At 32.3% G+C, this 14,255-nt stretch overlaps 2 protein-coding genes across 2 annotated transcripts; both read left to right on the top strand.

The window, feature by feature from the left end:
* Positions 1 to 1,368: 1,368 nt before the first annotated feature.
* Positions 1,369 to 3,169, top strand: LOC132054711 (transcription repressor OFP17-like). The gene is made up of 2 exons (XM_059446683.1): positions 1,369 to 1,747; positions 2,553 to 3,169. The coding sequence occupies exons 1-2, from the start codon at positions 1,495 to 1,497 to the stop codon at positions 2,870 to 2,872; spliced, it is 573 nt and encodes a 190-aa protein (XP_059302666.1). The 5' UTR covers positions 1,369 to 1,494; the 3' UTR covers positions 2,873 to 3,169.
* Positions 3,170 to 12,407: 9,238 nt separating this feature from the next.
* LOC132052956 (CBL-interacting serine/threonine-protein kinase 11) lies at positions 12,408 to 13,916 on the top strand. Its single transcript, XM_059444711.1, has one exon. It carries the CDS (start codon positions 12,513 to 12,515, stop codon positions 13,764 to 13,766), a length of 1,254 nt encoding a protein of 417 aa, XP_059300694.1. The 5' UTR covers positions 12,408 to 12,512; the 3' UTR covers positions 13,767 to 13,916.
* Positions 13,917 to 14,255: the final 339 nt, after the last annotated feature.

Below are 14,255 nucleotides of genomic sequence, written 5' to 3'. Positions count from 1 at the left end.
AGCGAGATACAAATTTCATACTGTTTTCATACACACAATTTTGAGCAGATTTTTAAAGCCTTGAATGAGATATACACATTTCATACATTTTTCATACCATTTTCATACACTAAATTTTGAGCGAACTTTTTAAGCCTTGAACGAGATATACACATTTCATACATAAAATTTTGAGCGAAAAATATATATAAATTTTAAATAAAAAAACAATTTTTAATTTTTATTTTTTTTATTTTTTTAAAAGCATGTTTTGTATAGGGTTTGTAATGTTATGTTTTGTAAATATAAAACTATCGTCACGTTTCGTAAATATTTCTCCTTAAGATGTATATATACGTAGTTGTTCCAAAAAACATGTACAGAGAGTATGGAAGGTCTGGGCTAATAGGCCCAGGATGATATAGATTATTGGACTCAAAACATGGGTCCAGGAAATAGGTTTTGGGCCGAATAGTGAAAAACATTTCATGCCAGTAAAAATTCTTGGATTAGAAGATGCAAGGATAAAAAAAGTGTGAAGACTCACCGTATCATTCAACTTGACTACTATGGAAGAATTTGAAGATTTATCTGATGGGGAAAATTAAAAGTTCAACCTATCCAATTGAGTTGTAATATCAATTAGGAGATGTCTTATACAATTAAATACTTTACGCGCATCTAATCTATTTCACCATATAACTATTATTGACAGATGCACTCGCCGTCTCAAAATATTTGTCGTCGTTGCTATAAATACTTGTCCAAAAATTTGTAGTTTTATTTAATCAAGGCAAAATTAAGTAATTTTTTTCCATTTTATCCTTGTATTAATTAACAACATTTAAGAGGTTCTCACCATAAAATATGTTAAAAGGATAAAATAGTCAAAATGCTACCCTTATAAATGCTTTCTTAAGGGGTATGTAAATAAAAATGCGACTAATATTTTTGAGATGGAGGGAGTAGAATATTATCTGGTATTCGAAATCTACTGACTCGACTAATTTAGATTCTCATAACGTAAAGTCCATAAAGGGGTAAGTATTCCTTTTCAGAAGTATCTTCATTCCTTATACATCAAATTACGATGGAAGGAATCTCATTCATCAGCCAGACCCTTGGTGGTATCATCCTTAATTGTTTATCGCTCTTTCGTATCTTAATTAACAACCATCATGTCCGTAAACAACTATAATGTAGATCAAAACTATTGTATTAGCAATAACAACTAGCAATTAAGAGTTGGTAACATTTCTTTCATGGTATACCACCTTTTCTTCTTTAAAACCAAACGTGCAACCCACAACTAATTATATTCTCCCACACACCTTAAAAAAGGAGTACCCTTTTGCTATTCTTCACCCCAATACACCAACCTCAACAAATTTAATCTCACAGCACTCCACAACTCTCTTGTCAATACCAAACTGAAAGCAAAGATAAGCCGTAAACCATCATTCACTTTTTATACTTCATCCACACTCTTTCATCAACCGTTTAAAGTTAAAAAAAATGAAACTGAACACTTCATGTTGCTTAAAATTCAAGGCTTTCAATCCATGCAAGAAAATACTAAAGCTTTTTAAGTTCAAATTAAGAAAAACCCTCTTTATAAGAAGGCTTAGATTTCGCCCTTCAAGATGTGAGAGCAACACAGGCACTAGAAAAAACCAAGCTTCACATGTTCTATCAGTGTTTCGTTCGATAAGGAGACAACCAAAAGAGGAGGACCAAGTCATGGCGCTCAAGAGTTTCTCTGATGCAGGTACGGGTGATAAATACGTGTGTTTGAGCAAGTCAAAACATGGCTCAAATTAATAGGGAAGTTACACATCTAGTCAGTTGGCCAAAATAATTATATTCGCTAGCCAAATATACAAAAACTATATACTATTATGTATAAAACAGGTATATTTTATGTATATTATGCATTAATTTACAAAAAGTATACATTCGTTGGCTAGCTATTATTTTGATCGGCGGTTATTTATATCAATTTTCCAAATTAATAAACAAGCCATGTTCAAAATTTACTTGAATCAAAATGAGTTGGGTCAAGTAATAGGTCATAATTCAATCCGCCAAACATGACCTAACCTCCATCCAATGAATGCCTTGGTGCAATAGTAACGTTGTCACTCTGTAACCTATAGGTTACAGGCTTAACTCGTGGAATAAGTAATATGGTTGTATTAAGGTAGGTTACCTGCATCATACCCCTTTGGAGGCGATCTTTTCCTCGAACCTGTGTGAATGCGGGATCAATGATTCGTGCGGCAAACCATTCTTTTTCGAAGAGAAAAGAATTAATGCATTTTTCTAAAATTATTAGCTTTAGATATTCCAAATTTACATATTTCTCAATTTCGAAAATTAATTTCGTATGTTCGGATTCAGATTGCATTTTGACCCGTCGGATGACATTATTAAACCTGTTTTGATCCAATAACTTGATGGATCATTTTGGGTTCAACCTGTTGGATCAAATCAACAGATTAGTCATAACCCAACTCGTATAAACTTCGGCAGATTGAACGAATTACTGAAAAAGTGTTGTTTTTACCATGCAGGCCATATTAAAGCACCAGTTCCTTCACCAATTACTCCAGCTTATGTGAAATTCAGCGAAGCTATTAAAAAAGAAGTGCTTATTCAGGATGATGTGGAAGATGCATGCAGAAGCTTCGAGAATTATCTGGCAGAGATGATAGTAGAAGAGGGAAATATGAGGGATTTAATGGATGTAGAAGAATTGCTATATTGTTGGAAGAATCTGAAAAGCCCTGTTTTTATTGACTTGGTGTGCAGATTCTATGGTGAACTTTGCAGAGATTTGTTTTCCAATAGCTATAAGGATGATAGCAGCAGTCCAGATAAAATGCTGCAATGAAATTGTCAATTTTATAGTCTTGATCATTTACCTTAGTTACAGCCTTTTCTGTCTGTAACACATTGAATTTTATCAAGCAATAACAGGGCTGCAGTAAAATATATACTTGGTGAAAAAGCAGCAACTCTATAAGCAAGGGATATTTAGGGGTTGTTTGGCAGAACAAGGATATGCCGGGATTATAATCCCACATCCTATAGGGGATTGATAATACCGAAATGTTGTAAACGGAAACCATTATTTCATACACTTGAAATATATTTCTCAAATCAAGCATTCGAACATATGTTTCTCAAATCATGCTTTCAAATTTCAAATTCTCTATTTCAAGTCTTGAGACATTTGTATACGGTAAAAACCGAAGTAATTCGCATACGGTGAAAAACGAAGTAAATATCGCGGCAATCCAATACGAGGTCGAAGAAGAACGAGATCATTAGCCTCGGATAAGATCAAAGGGGACGAGGGGCCAAGGAGTTGTGAGTTTTTCCAATTAAATGTCAGAAACCGAGGGTATGTTAATAGGCATAGAAAACCCGAGCCTGAGGGGAAGACACTCGACACAAGTTCGGAGTATCCATTACGAGCCATGTGACACGTCGCCTAACCGCTCCGTGATTTGTGCTGACATCCGTACGGGGCGCCCTTTTATCCATTTTAGGGTTTTTTAAAAGGCTTTTTTAGGGTGGTACAAAGACCCATCTATTATTTGCTATATAAATACGGGTGAACACCCTTCATTTTAGCGCTAGTCTTTCATTCATATTCACACTTGTAATCTAAAAAATAGAGATAAAATCTTTCTTACTGATTGGCTCGGGCTAGAGACATTACTTCAAAGATCGAACCAAATTCACAGAATCTATATTTCGGTTTCTTAAGTTGTTTTCTCTCTTATTCATCAATATATCGCTTATTGTTGCATATTATTATTATACGTAAATCACTAATCTAACCACATATCCTATAAACCACGTATAAATTTAATTGTTACCGTTTTAAGGGAAAACAACATTATTTGCAAATCATAAGCTTTAAAGCCTACACTGTTCATTTTTCTATCCCACACGGATAAATATATCTACCTTGAGCGAAATGCATATATACAGTATGAACAAACAATGTTCAGTTGATCGATAAATTGCATATGGAATTCTTCAACACGTCAAATCTATGTAAACTAGCAATACATGATGCACGGGCCGAACATGTCTATTCACTTTAATTAGCTAATCTTTAAGGTTTGTATTTTGAAAATAACTTTTAAAAACATTCTAATTGTTATTATATATAGCAACATATAAAAAATATATTTTATGTACCATCACTTTAGTTATAATTAAAAAAATAGAGTTTAAAAATAAAAATCATATGATGGAATTGAGTCTTTGAGACGGAAAGAATCGGACTTTTTCCTCATTGCCATGACAATAAAAGTTGTTCATCGATGTGAAAAAGAAAATTAGTAAGAATATAAGGGAAAATTAATATTTTGATTCTAGAGTTTTTCTTTTAAATTCGTTAATATCTTATATGTATACCGACATGTTAATATCCATGTCAATTAATGTATATATTGAATTTTTTAAAAGCAAAACTAATAATTTTTTTAAATTAAATTACTTATAAAATATATTATAATTTTTTATATTAACAATTATAGATAAAAAGAATTGTTACAAAGAAATCAAAATTAGAAAGATATATGTTATATCGTAAATGACCAAATTTTTAATTCCGAAATGAAAATATAAAGTAATACATTTTATAAATGTAAAGAAACAATAATCAGAAAATGCAAAGGAGAGTAAAATAAATAAAGTATTGACAAAGAAGAAAAACGGGGATAAAAGTCACTCCCTCGCTTCACTTTTACTTGTCCACATTAACATACCAAGAGAAAGAAATTTTTCTTCTTCTTATTTTACCCTTCACATTAATTACTCATTTTCAAATCATTTTTACGAGACTATTGAGACTATACACCAATAAATACGGATATTTTGATAAAATATATACTTCATTTATTAATTCTTAAAGAACGTAAAAAGTCAAAAGTAGACAAGTAAAAGTGCATGGAGGGAATAAATATGTGTCGGAGAATTCAAATTGAAGTGCATACGTGTATACACGAGAAGAGAATAAATATTCAGTACTATGACATATATTTACGTGGGATAAAAAAGTAGTTTAATTATGTGGCCAGGTAATATGGGACAGAGGGAGTACTTCATTTATTCAAAGTCAACAAGTATAAGTGCACGGAGGAAATAAATGTGTTGGAGAATTAAAATTGAAGTGCATATGTGTATACATGAGAAGAGATAAATATTCAGTACTATGACATATGTCCAGTTTTTAGTAATGTGACCAAGTAATATGGGACGGAGAGGGTAAGATGGGAAAGATTTAATTAATTTTATCTTGGTTTTGTAATTAAATGAACAAGTAATTTGGACATATATTTTGAGTAATATTGAGTACTTCATTTATTAATTCTTAAATAACGTGAAAAGTCAAAAGTGAATAAGTAAAAGTGCACGGAGGAAATAAATATGTGTCGGAGAATTAAAATTGAAGTGCATACGTGTATACATGATAAGAGAATAAATATTCAGTACTATGACTATATCCACCTGGGATAAAAAAGTAGTTTAGTAATGTGGCCAAGTGATATGGGACGGAGGGAGTACTTCATTTATTAATTTTTAAAGAACTTGAAAAGTCAAAAGTCAACAAGTAAAAGAGCACGGAGAAAATAAATATGTCGGAAAATTAAAATTGAAGTGCATACGTGTATACATAATAAGAAAATAAATATTCAGTACTATGACATATGTCCACGTGGGATAAAAAAGTTGTTTAGTAATGTGACCAAGTAATATGGGACAAAGGAAGTACTTCATTTTTCTATTAGTTGGTTAAACTGTTCAATTTATATAGCTTGTGGTATAAATTTGTATTGCTATGTTAGTCCTCTCTTTACGTGTATATATATATAATAGAAATAAATAAATAGAATAGAAATTTGTGTAGGAGAATTAAAATTGAACTGCATACGTCTATACATGAGAAGAGAATAGATATTCAGCAAGAACCGAAAAAGTCAAAAGTGAACAAGTAAAAGTGCATGGAGGAAATAAATGTGTCGGAGAATTAAAATTGAAGTGCATACGTCTATACATGAGAAGGAAATAAATATTAAGTACTATAACATATGTCCACGTGGGATAAAAAAATAGTTGAGTAAAGTGTACAAGTTATATAGCTTGTGGTACAAGCATTAATTACGTGTACAAGTTGTAAAGCTTTTGGTACAAGTTGGTGAAGCTATTTTAGTCCTCCTTTGGCACTTATATATAATAGAAAAGTAATTAATCCCTTGTTGTGGTCAAAACCACGCTTTTGGGAGTTAGATTTCACGCACTAATTTAGTGCGTGAAATGACCAAACTGCAAAAAATAAGAGTTTGGCCTTTCACGCACGAAATTTGTGCGTGAATGAGCCCAACAAAATATTTGTATATTAAGTCCAGATGCTTGAAAGCTTCAACTTTATATTGATCCAAGCTATCAATGACTTAATTGTAAAAATGGAAGTATGGAACACGGCATTTAGTGTTGAAGCCAGCTATCCACCTAGTAAAAGGGTTCTCAAATGACATTTATTATATGTAAATTTTGTAGTTATGATTTCTGCTAAAAGTTACTCCATATAAAATTGATCCGATAATGGTAAACTTTAAGTTTAATTAACTCAAGCTCTGTATTCAAAGATTCTAGTTCTGAAACCATGCATTTCAGATCCGTGAAGCCAAAACCATTATGTGTAAAAGAGTTCAGCATGGAGTTGATTATGTCAGTCCCATATTTGTTAAGCAGCCAAGCATCTTTCATTATCTGTGAAGACTATCTAGTGAAAAAATAATGACTTCCAATTGCCTCAAAATGCATTTTACGTCGCATTAGCTAATATAATGATGAATTTTTAACCCAAACTTGATACTGTTGTGTGCCACACTCCCAGTCTAGAGATCCAATGCACAGAAAAATATTGTACATGAAAGCCTCATCAACTTTAGGTGAATGTTTCTGCTTTTGACAGGTAAAATACTACTAAATGCAACAACAGAAAAAGCACACCGAAAAGGGCAAACTCATTATACACGTGTTTTGATAAACTGAGAAAAGATATAAGTCAATTGAATTAAACAAAATCAACCCATTGATAGTAATAGTACCTGTAAGTCCTCGAAAGCAAACTATCCCCCTATAGTAAATTTGTTCCTGATTTGACTGCTGTTCACCTGTTATAATAATTTATGCCACGCTACTGGCGCCTTTACTCTAGATTTGTTTTCTCCTTGCCTTTTTTCCCCTGGTAATTCCTTCCAGTGCTTATTAGCTTCTATTTTCTCACTTCAAACACTTGCAATTTCTGCTATTTGCAGCAGGATCCATTAAAAGAAACTCCAGAAAATGACAGCCAATCACCGGAAGTAACCTCAAAAGCTGCAACCATTGGTCATGAAGCCGAGGAAAGTCCAAAGAAGTTGATACAGAAGTTATCAGCTGCTCTAGTTAATGTTAGTGCAAAAGAAGACTTAGTTAAGCATGCTAAAGTGGTAGAAGAATATTTTGTTGGGCTCATTCACGCACAAATTTCGTGCGTGAAAGGCCAAACTCTTACTTTTGCAGTTTGGTCCTTTCACGCACTAAATTAGTGCATGAAACCTACTTATGTTTTTTTTTTTTTTTTTTTTTTTTTTGTGTTAGTTTGGTTCAACATTTTTTTTTTTTGTCCTACAAAAGTCGCGGACTCCGCTTTTGGGGCAATTTATCAGGCCTGGGCTGGACTTGCATTTTATGTCTATGTAAATCCATGAAACATGCTGAACTCAAGAAGGGATTTGGGCCAAGGAAATTATGCAGCTCAATCGACTCTCCGTGATATTTTAATCGCTATCGGTACAAAATAATAGAGCACCCTTGGTAATTTTACACAAGCATTTTATATTCCTAGACTTGAGAAATAATCAGTGGCGGACCCAGGATTTTCACCAAGCAGGTTCAATATAACAGAATAGAGAGGCAGCAAGGAAAAGCAAAGACAGAGGAAAAAGGTTCATTATCATTAACTCTTCTATTCTATTATAGAGTTTTAGTGTAACTGTAGAAAAAATGGCATCATGCGTGAGAACTATTTATTATGAAAACTTTGTTTTCATTCTACCTATTCCTTCCATTACATGCTTGTATTCAGCATCCAAAATCCCGAAATCAATTGAAATTTTCTTCAATTTCAAGTGGTAGGGTTTTTCTCAAGTGAAAAAATAAAGAACAGGCACAATAATTTTATTTATTTGAAAGTACAGAGTAAAGGATAAAGAGGCGAACTTGATCGATGTTTGGTGTTGTGTTGATGAAAGAGCCGAACTTGATGATGAAATTCCCGAGACTTGAGAGAGAGACGAGCGAGGGTTTGGGATTGGGGATTTCACTTTTCAATACTTTTTCAGATTGGGATTTGGGTCCTTTTGTTATTTTAAGTTCTATTATATTAGAAATTGAAAAAAATTTGGAAAAGGGAGTAAGGGACGAATGCTGCTCACACGTTATACTTATAATATTACTTTGTGTGGTGAAATTTTAATTTTAAATGACTAAAAGAAAAAAAGATTACTCATTTGTTGTATACGGGTTTTGAACTCGCGACCACTCAGAAACTTTTGAACCCACTAGCCACCGGGCTGACCATCGCACTTGTTCAAAGTGGAGTCAAAAAATAAATATACACGTCTATTGTTTCAAAAACTGAATAAATATACATATATATACACTGTAATTTTTTGACAAGTGGGTTCATATGAATCCACTTGAGACCATGTGGGTCCGCCCCTGGAAATAATAGATTGCTCTTCAGATGAGTCAATTGTTTGCCTTTTTAGCAGTATTTAACCCCCTCGCCCACCAGAAAAAGAAAAATGTGGAAAAGGAAAAAGAAAAGTAAAAAGAACGAGAAGAAGGATAAGGACATACATTAATGTATACAAGCTAGAAAGATACATTAAGGAGCCAAGGAGGAAAATTTAGGTAACACAAATGAAAATGACGAGTTTCACTTTGTGAAATTTGAACTCTAGCATAATGATAATTTTTAATTACAAAAAGAAAAAAATAGCTAATGGCCATTATTTCTAGTAAAATTCAAGTGTAATTTAAGCAGAGGCGGCTCAAGAGAGCCGGTGGCCTAAAGCCGGAATTTAAAAGAAGGCCTTATATTTATTTAGTAAAATTTTAATATATTTTATTTGTTATTTATTCTTATAGCTTTTTTAAAGTGTATTTTGTTTTTCAATTGACGATATAATCAATTCGTGTAATTTTTCATGAGACATTAACTAAATCACGAGGCTTATATTCTGTGTTACGATCATTTCATCGATTTAGTTTTTTTTTTTTTTAAGTTCAAGCGATTGTTACAAAAAACTTTTCAGAATTATTTTATGAGCAATGGAAACATTAAAAAATAGAAGTAAGACTTGAAGCAAATAAGAATATCATCTTCTACATATAAATATTTTTGTATCACTTTAACTATAAAGATACATTAAAACCGTCAGTGACTATTATGCCTTAAAAAATATTTAAGGGCTTAATAATGTCTTTTCTATTCTAATTGTTTAATAATCTACTTAGCTTGAGCTTGAAAAAAATCTAAAAAGGCATTCAAAGAGTTATAGAAGACCTTACAAAGTCAAGATTATAAACTAGATTGATTTAAGTTGAAGTGAATTAAACCATATTACAAAGTAGAAAGTAATTATAAATTTAATTGACTACAACTTCTAACTGTAATTACATCAATCATATTTCTAAAAAGTAGCATAAACTTTGAAAATATATATATATGTAATAATTGACAGTAAAATGGTCCAGAAAATTATTTATCACAAATAATAATTTTTTTTAAAAATCATATATATAATACAAATTATTTTGGGGCCCTAATATATGTGTCCTTAAAGTAGCGCCCCCCCCCCCCCCCCCACCCCAAAAAAAAAAAAAAAATCAATGTCCTTCAAGTAGTTCTGCAAACACTTTTTCAGAAAGTTTAACCATAGTATACAATTTACTTCATGTTGTATATTAGATTGGAATTATATGAGAATATATAGCTCGAAAAAGTTCTTTAATTTGAGTTATTTAATTTAATTTTAATATAGAAGAATCTATAAACATATTGTCAAACAGGAGATTTCCGATTGTGTAAGGCTCCAATTTGATAAAGTCTTTTCCTATATTTAAAGCTTTGCAAGTTTGTCAAGGGGCTACATTGTTTTCGATAATACTTAACCATATCAAATATATACCAAACAAATAGACATATGACACTTATTTGTATACATAAAGTTTTCTCTTAAACCACAATTATTCACTCTTTCTGTTTTAATTTGTCCGCTTTAGTTTTTGTTTTAGTTTGTTTTAAGAAAAAATTACTTTCTATATTTAGAATAACTTTTTTAACTTTAGCATATCAGATATCATGTTCAAAACCACAAAATTCAACTACAATTTGATATATTATGACACAAGCTTTAGTTTAAGACATATATAGGTTTAGAACTTTTTCTTTATTCTCTTAATTTCTGTGTCCAGTTAAACTAAGATATATAATCATGTGATGTAAACGCTATATGCAATTATTTTTGTTATATCTCGCTTTCCATAAGAGTTAATGTGTGTGGAAAATGCATGGGTCATCCTTGGCTACAGGGGCGGATTTACCTAATGCCGAGAGGTGTCACGTGACACTGCTTCGTCGGAAAATTTTACTAAATAGGTATATGTATAAACTAAAACGCAGAACCAAAATAATGACACTGCTTGAACTAAAGAGCTACGCAGCTCACTTGGTCAGGCGCTTAAGCTTTTAGCTAAAGGGCGCGAGTTCGAAACTTTGTGGCCTCATTTTGGGGTTTCTGGAACAAAAAGGAGCTGTGCTATTTGTTTTCTTTTCTTTTTTCCTTTCACTTATAATGAATTATTTATTTATTGTTTAATGCACTATATATAAAAAGTGCTACTATTTAATACTCCCTCCGGATTAAAAAAAAAAAAGTGTCCACTTAGTTTTTTTTTTTTTTTTTTTTATCAAAAAAAGTGTTCACTTATCAAATCAAGAAATAATTAACCTTGTTTTTTCAGATTTGCCCCTATTAAGTGTTGTATGATCAAATCTCAATGCCTATTTAATTAGGGTAGTTTAGTCAAATTACTTGTTTTTGTCTAAGAGATATATATACCGGAGGGAGTATTATTACTAATATGGTTATTTTTAATACATTTAAAAAAAAAACTATATATAAAAAGTGCTACTATATAATATTATTACTAATATGGTTATTTTTAATACATTTAAAAAAAACTCATCGAGAAAAGTTGTAGTAATATGCGTGAAATGTTTTATTTAAATTTCTTTTTAATATGATGTTTCAGTGTTTTATTTATTTGTTCTCGCTATAAAATGCGACACCGCTTTTAAAAAAGAGACGCTAACGTTTCGGCTAATCTAAGCACTACGCGTTATTAGTCAAATAAACCGCGGACACTCGTCATTTTTTGCTTTAATAATAGTATTCTCTACTGTGAGGCTCTGTGTGTTGTTCCCTCCCTCATTTCTTAACTGCATCAACAATCAAGGAACTAGAAGCTTTAATACCCCGCATGACTAATAAATTACTATTCAATTATACCGACTTTATATTTTTATGCATTACGTGTTGGACTAATACCGTCCTTATCCATTAAAATAATATTAAGTCACATGTACTCGGTCTGATTATTAATTAACTAATGCTGTTACTTTCCAGTTTTTGTGGTTGTTACGCCGCTGTAAATTTGTGACAAATTGATAATATAGCTGAATAATCTATATATATTTATACTACTAGTCTGTCTGTACAAGGAGTGGTGGGACAATCCTCATCCAATGCCCGTCAATTGATATTTTTTGCGGTCAAAAACTTATATAGATAGGATTTTTTTTTTTTTTTTTATATGTATATATGCAACTTTATATTTTTTGGGTAACTATAATGCTACTTTATATTTTGATTACCTTTAGTTTCGTAATTGGTCGCAGCAAATCATATCATAATTACATATTAGTTGGCCAATTGCAATCTACATTCATGAAAAATAAAATCTTTACGTGTGTGAAAAGGATAAGGAAACAACAGATAAGAGGGCGGAAACTATTTTGCTTGGATATAACCAAAATAATCTCTTTAGCTAAACGAAAATATAGTTAATTGAGATTCATTGGATGACTGAAACGTGTAAACCACAGCAAAACCGACCATTAATTGGTTGACTAAAAACATTGAATGAAAAATCCAGCCTTATATGATAGCTACTTCCAAAATAGAAAAAGTAGCAATTCACGTGGAAATAGTAAATTCTTAAACTGGTTGCTAATAAAAAGGGAAAAAATTGAAAACAAAAGACCAGCTATATAACACAAGTAGATTCTGTAGAAGACATTTAACACAAAAGAAACTTAAACAACAAGGGTTCTGTCTTTAGAACTAAAACCCTATATTTCAATTCTTTCATTGAATCCCGGCATTCGTTCACCGATGCCGGAAAAGCCATTATTCGGTAAATATGAGCTTGGAAAGGTACTCGGATGTGGCGCATTCGCTAAAGTGTACCACGCTAGAGACATCAACAATGGCCAAAGTGTTGCAATCAAAGTAATAAACAAGATCAATATTTCCAACAAAGACAATACTCTTCCGGACAAACACATCGAACGCGAGATCACCATTTTACGCCAACTACGCCACCCTTACATCGTCAAACTCTATGAAGTGCTCGCCACAAAGACGAAGATTTACTTCGTCATGGAATACGTCAAAGGAGGCGAATTATTCACACAAATTTCCAATAAGGGAAAATTCAGCGAAGATCTCAGCCGCAAATGCTTCCAGCAACTGATATCCGCAGTTAATTACTGCCATTCACGTGGTATTTACCACCGTGATTTAAAACCGGAAAATATTCTATTAGATGAAAACGGAGATATAAAAGTCTCCGATTTCGGTCTCAGTGCCACAACTGAACAAATTCAATCATTCGATGGGCTTCTACATACAGTTTGCGGATCTCCTGTTTACGTGGCACCTGAGATTTTGACGATTAAAGGATACGACGGAGCAAAAACGGATATCTGGTCTTGTGGAATTATTCTGTACGTAATGATCGCCGGTTATTTCCCGTTCTACGATCAAAATCTGATGCTAATGTACAAAAAAATCTACAAAGGCGAATTCCGGTGTCCGAGATGGATGTCTTCCGATGTTAAGCGGATATTATCTCGTCTTTTGGATATAAATCCGGCAACGAGAATAACGATTGAAGAGATAATAAAAGATCCATGGTTTAGAAAGGGATTGAAATTTATCAAATTCTCTGAGGAGGAAGAAAATAAGATAAATTCATCATCGAATTGTTTGAATGCATTTGATATAATTTCTTTCTCTCCAGGTTTGGACATTTCCAGATTGTTCAGATCGAACAATTCAGTGGATGATTTGGAGAGGACGGTAGTGGAAGAGTCCCCGGAGAGTGTAATAGAGAGAATTAAAGAGCTGGCAAAAAAGGAGAAATTCAGGTTGAAGAGGAAAAAAGAATGGGGAATTGAGATGATAGGGCAAAATGGTAAATTAACAATGAGCCTGGATGTATATCGATTGACCGAACAATTGGTAGTAGTGGAAGTTCAAAAAAGTGGTGGTGATGGTGATTTGTATAAAGATGTATGGAGGAATAAATTGAAACCGGTAATTCTGGGCCAGCAAATAGCAGAGATTCAGGTTTCAGAGAGCTAGTTGTTTTAGTTTAATTGTATTACATTGCAGAAAAGAAAGAAAAAAGATATACGATCATGTTGTTTGTTTTTAAAAAAGAAAAAGTTAGTGTAAAGTAAAAAAGCATATACAGTGAGGAAGTTCATAATGTAAATACATTTTTTCGTCTTATATTTGTGTGGTTTGAAGATATTCTCTTGCAAAAAATAAAACTATAACTACTAGGTGTTCATTTTGGATTAAATTGATGTACATTTACCGTATCATGGTTAGTGAAAATTCATATAAGCGATGATTCATAGCAGCTACTATACCCCAACTTGAAACTGGGGCGTAGATAGTCTGTCAATACAAATTAATTACCAAAATCGGGCACAAGTTTACCCTAAAGCATACTTACTTGTACTTATCATATGAAATTTGTTATGAAGAATAGTTGTTTCCGTAGGACAATTTAGCCTAATTGTTTCGATTCAGGTTGGCTGGTCGGGAGGATATTCACATAGAGAT

Source organism: Lycium ferocissimum, chromosome 4 (genome assembly GCF_029784015.1).
Source record: "Lycium ferocissimum isolate CSIRO_LF1 chromosome 4, AGI_CSIRO_Lferr_CH_V1, whole genome shotgun sequence".
Lineage (NCBI taxonomy): Eukaryota > Viridiplantae > Streptophyta > Magnoliopsida > Solanales > Solanaceae > Lycium > Lycium ferocissimum.
This window is presented reverse-complemented; position numbering and strand designations above follow the sequence as displayed.

Excerpts from the sequence above, each read along its gene's own strand:
- LOC132052956 (XM_059444711.1), top strand. The coding sequence starts at position 12,513 with ATGCCGGAAAAGCCATTATTCGGTAAATATGAGCTTGGAAAGGTACTC.
- LOC132054711 (XM_059446683.1), top strand. The coding sequence starts at position 1,495 with ATGAAACTGAACACTTCATGTTGCTTAAAATTCAAGGCTTTCAATCCA. Across the intron at positions 1,748-2,552 it reads CAAGAGTTTCTCTGATGCAG|GCCATATTAAAGCACCAGTT; the intron begins GTACGGGTGATA and ends TTTACCATGCAG.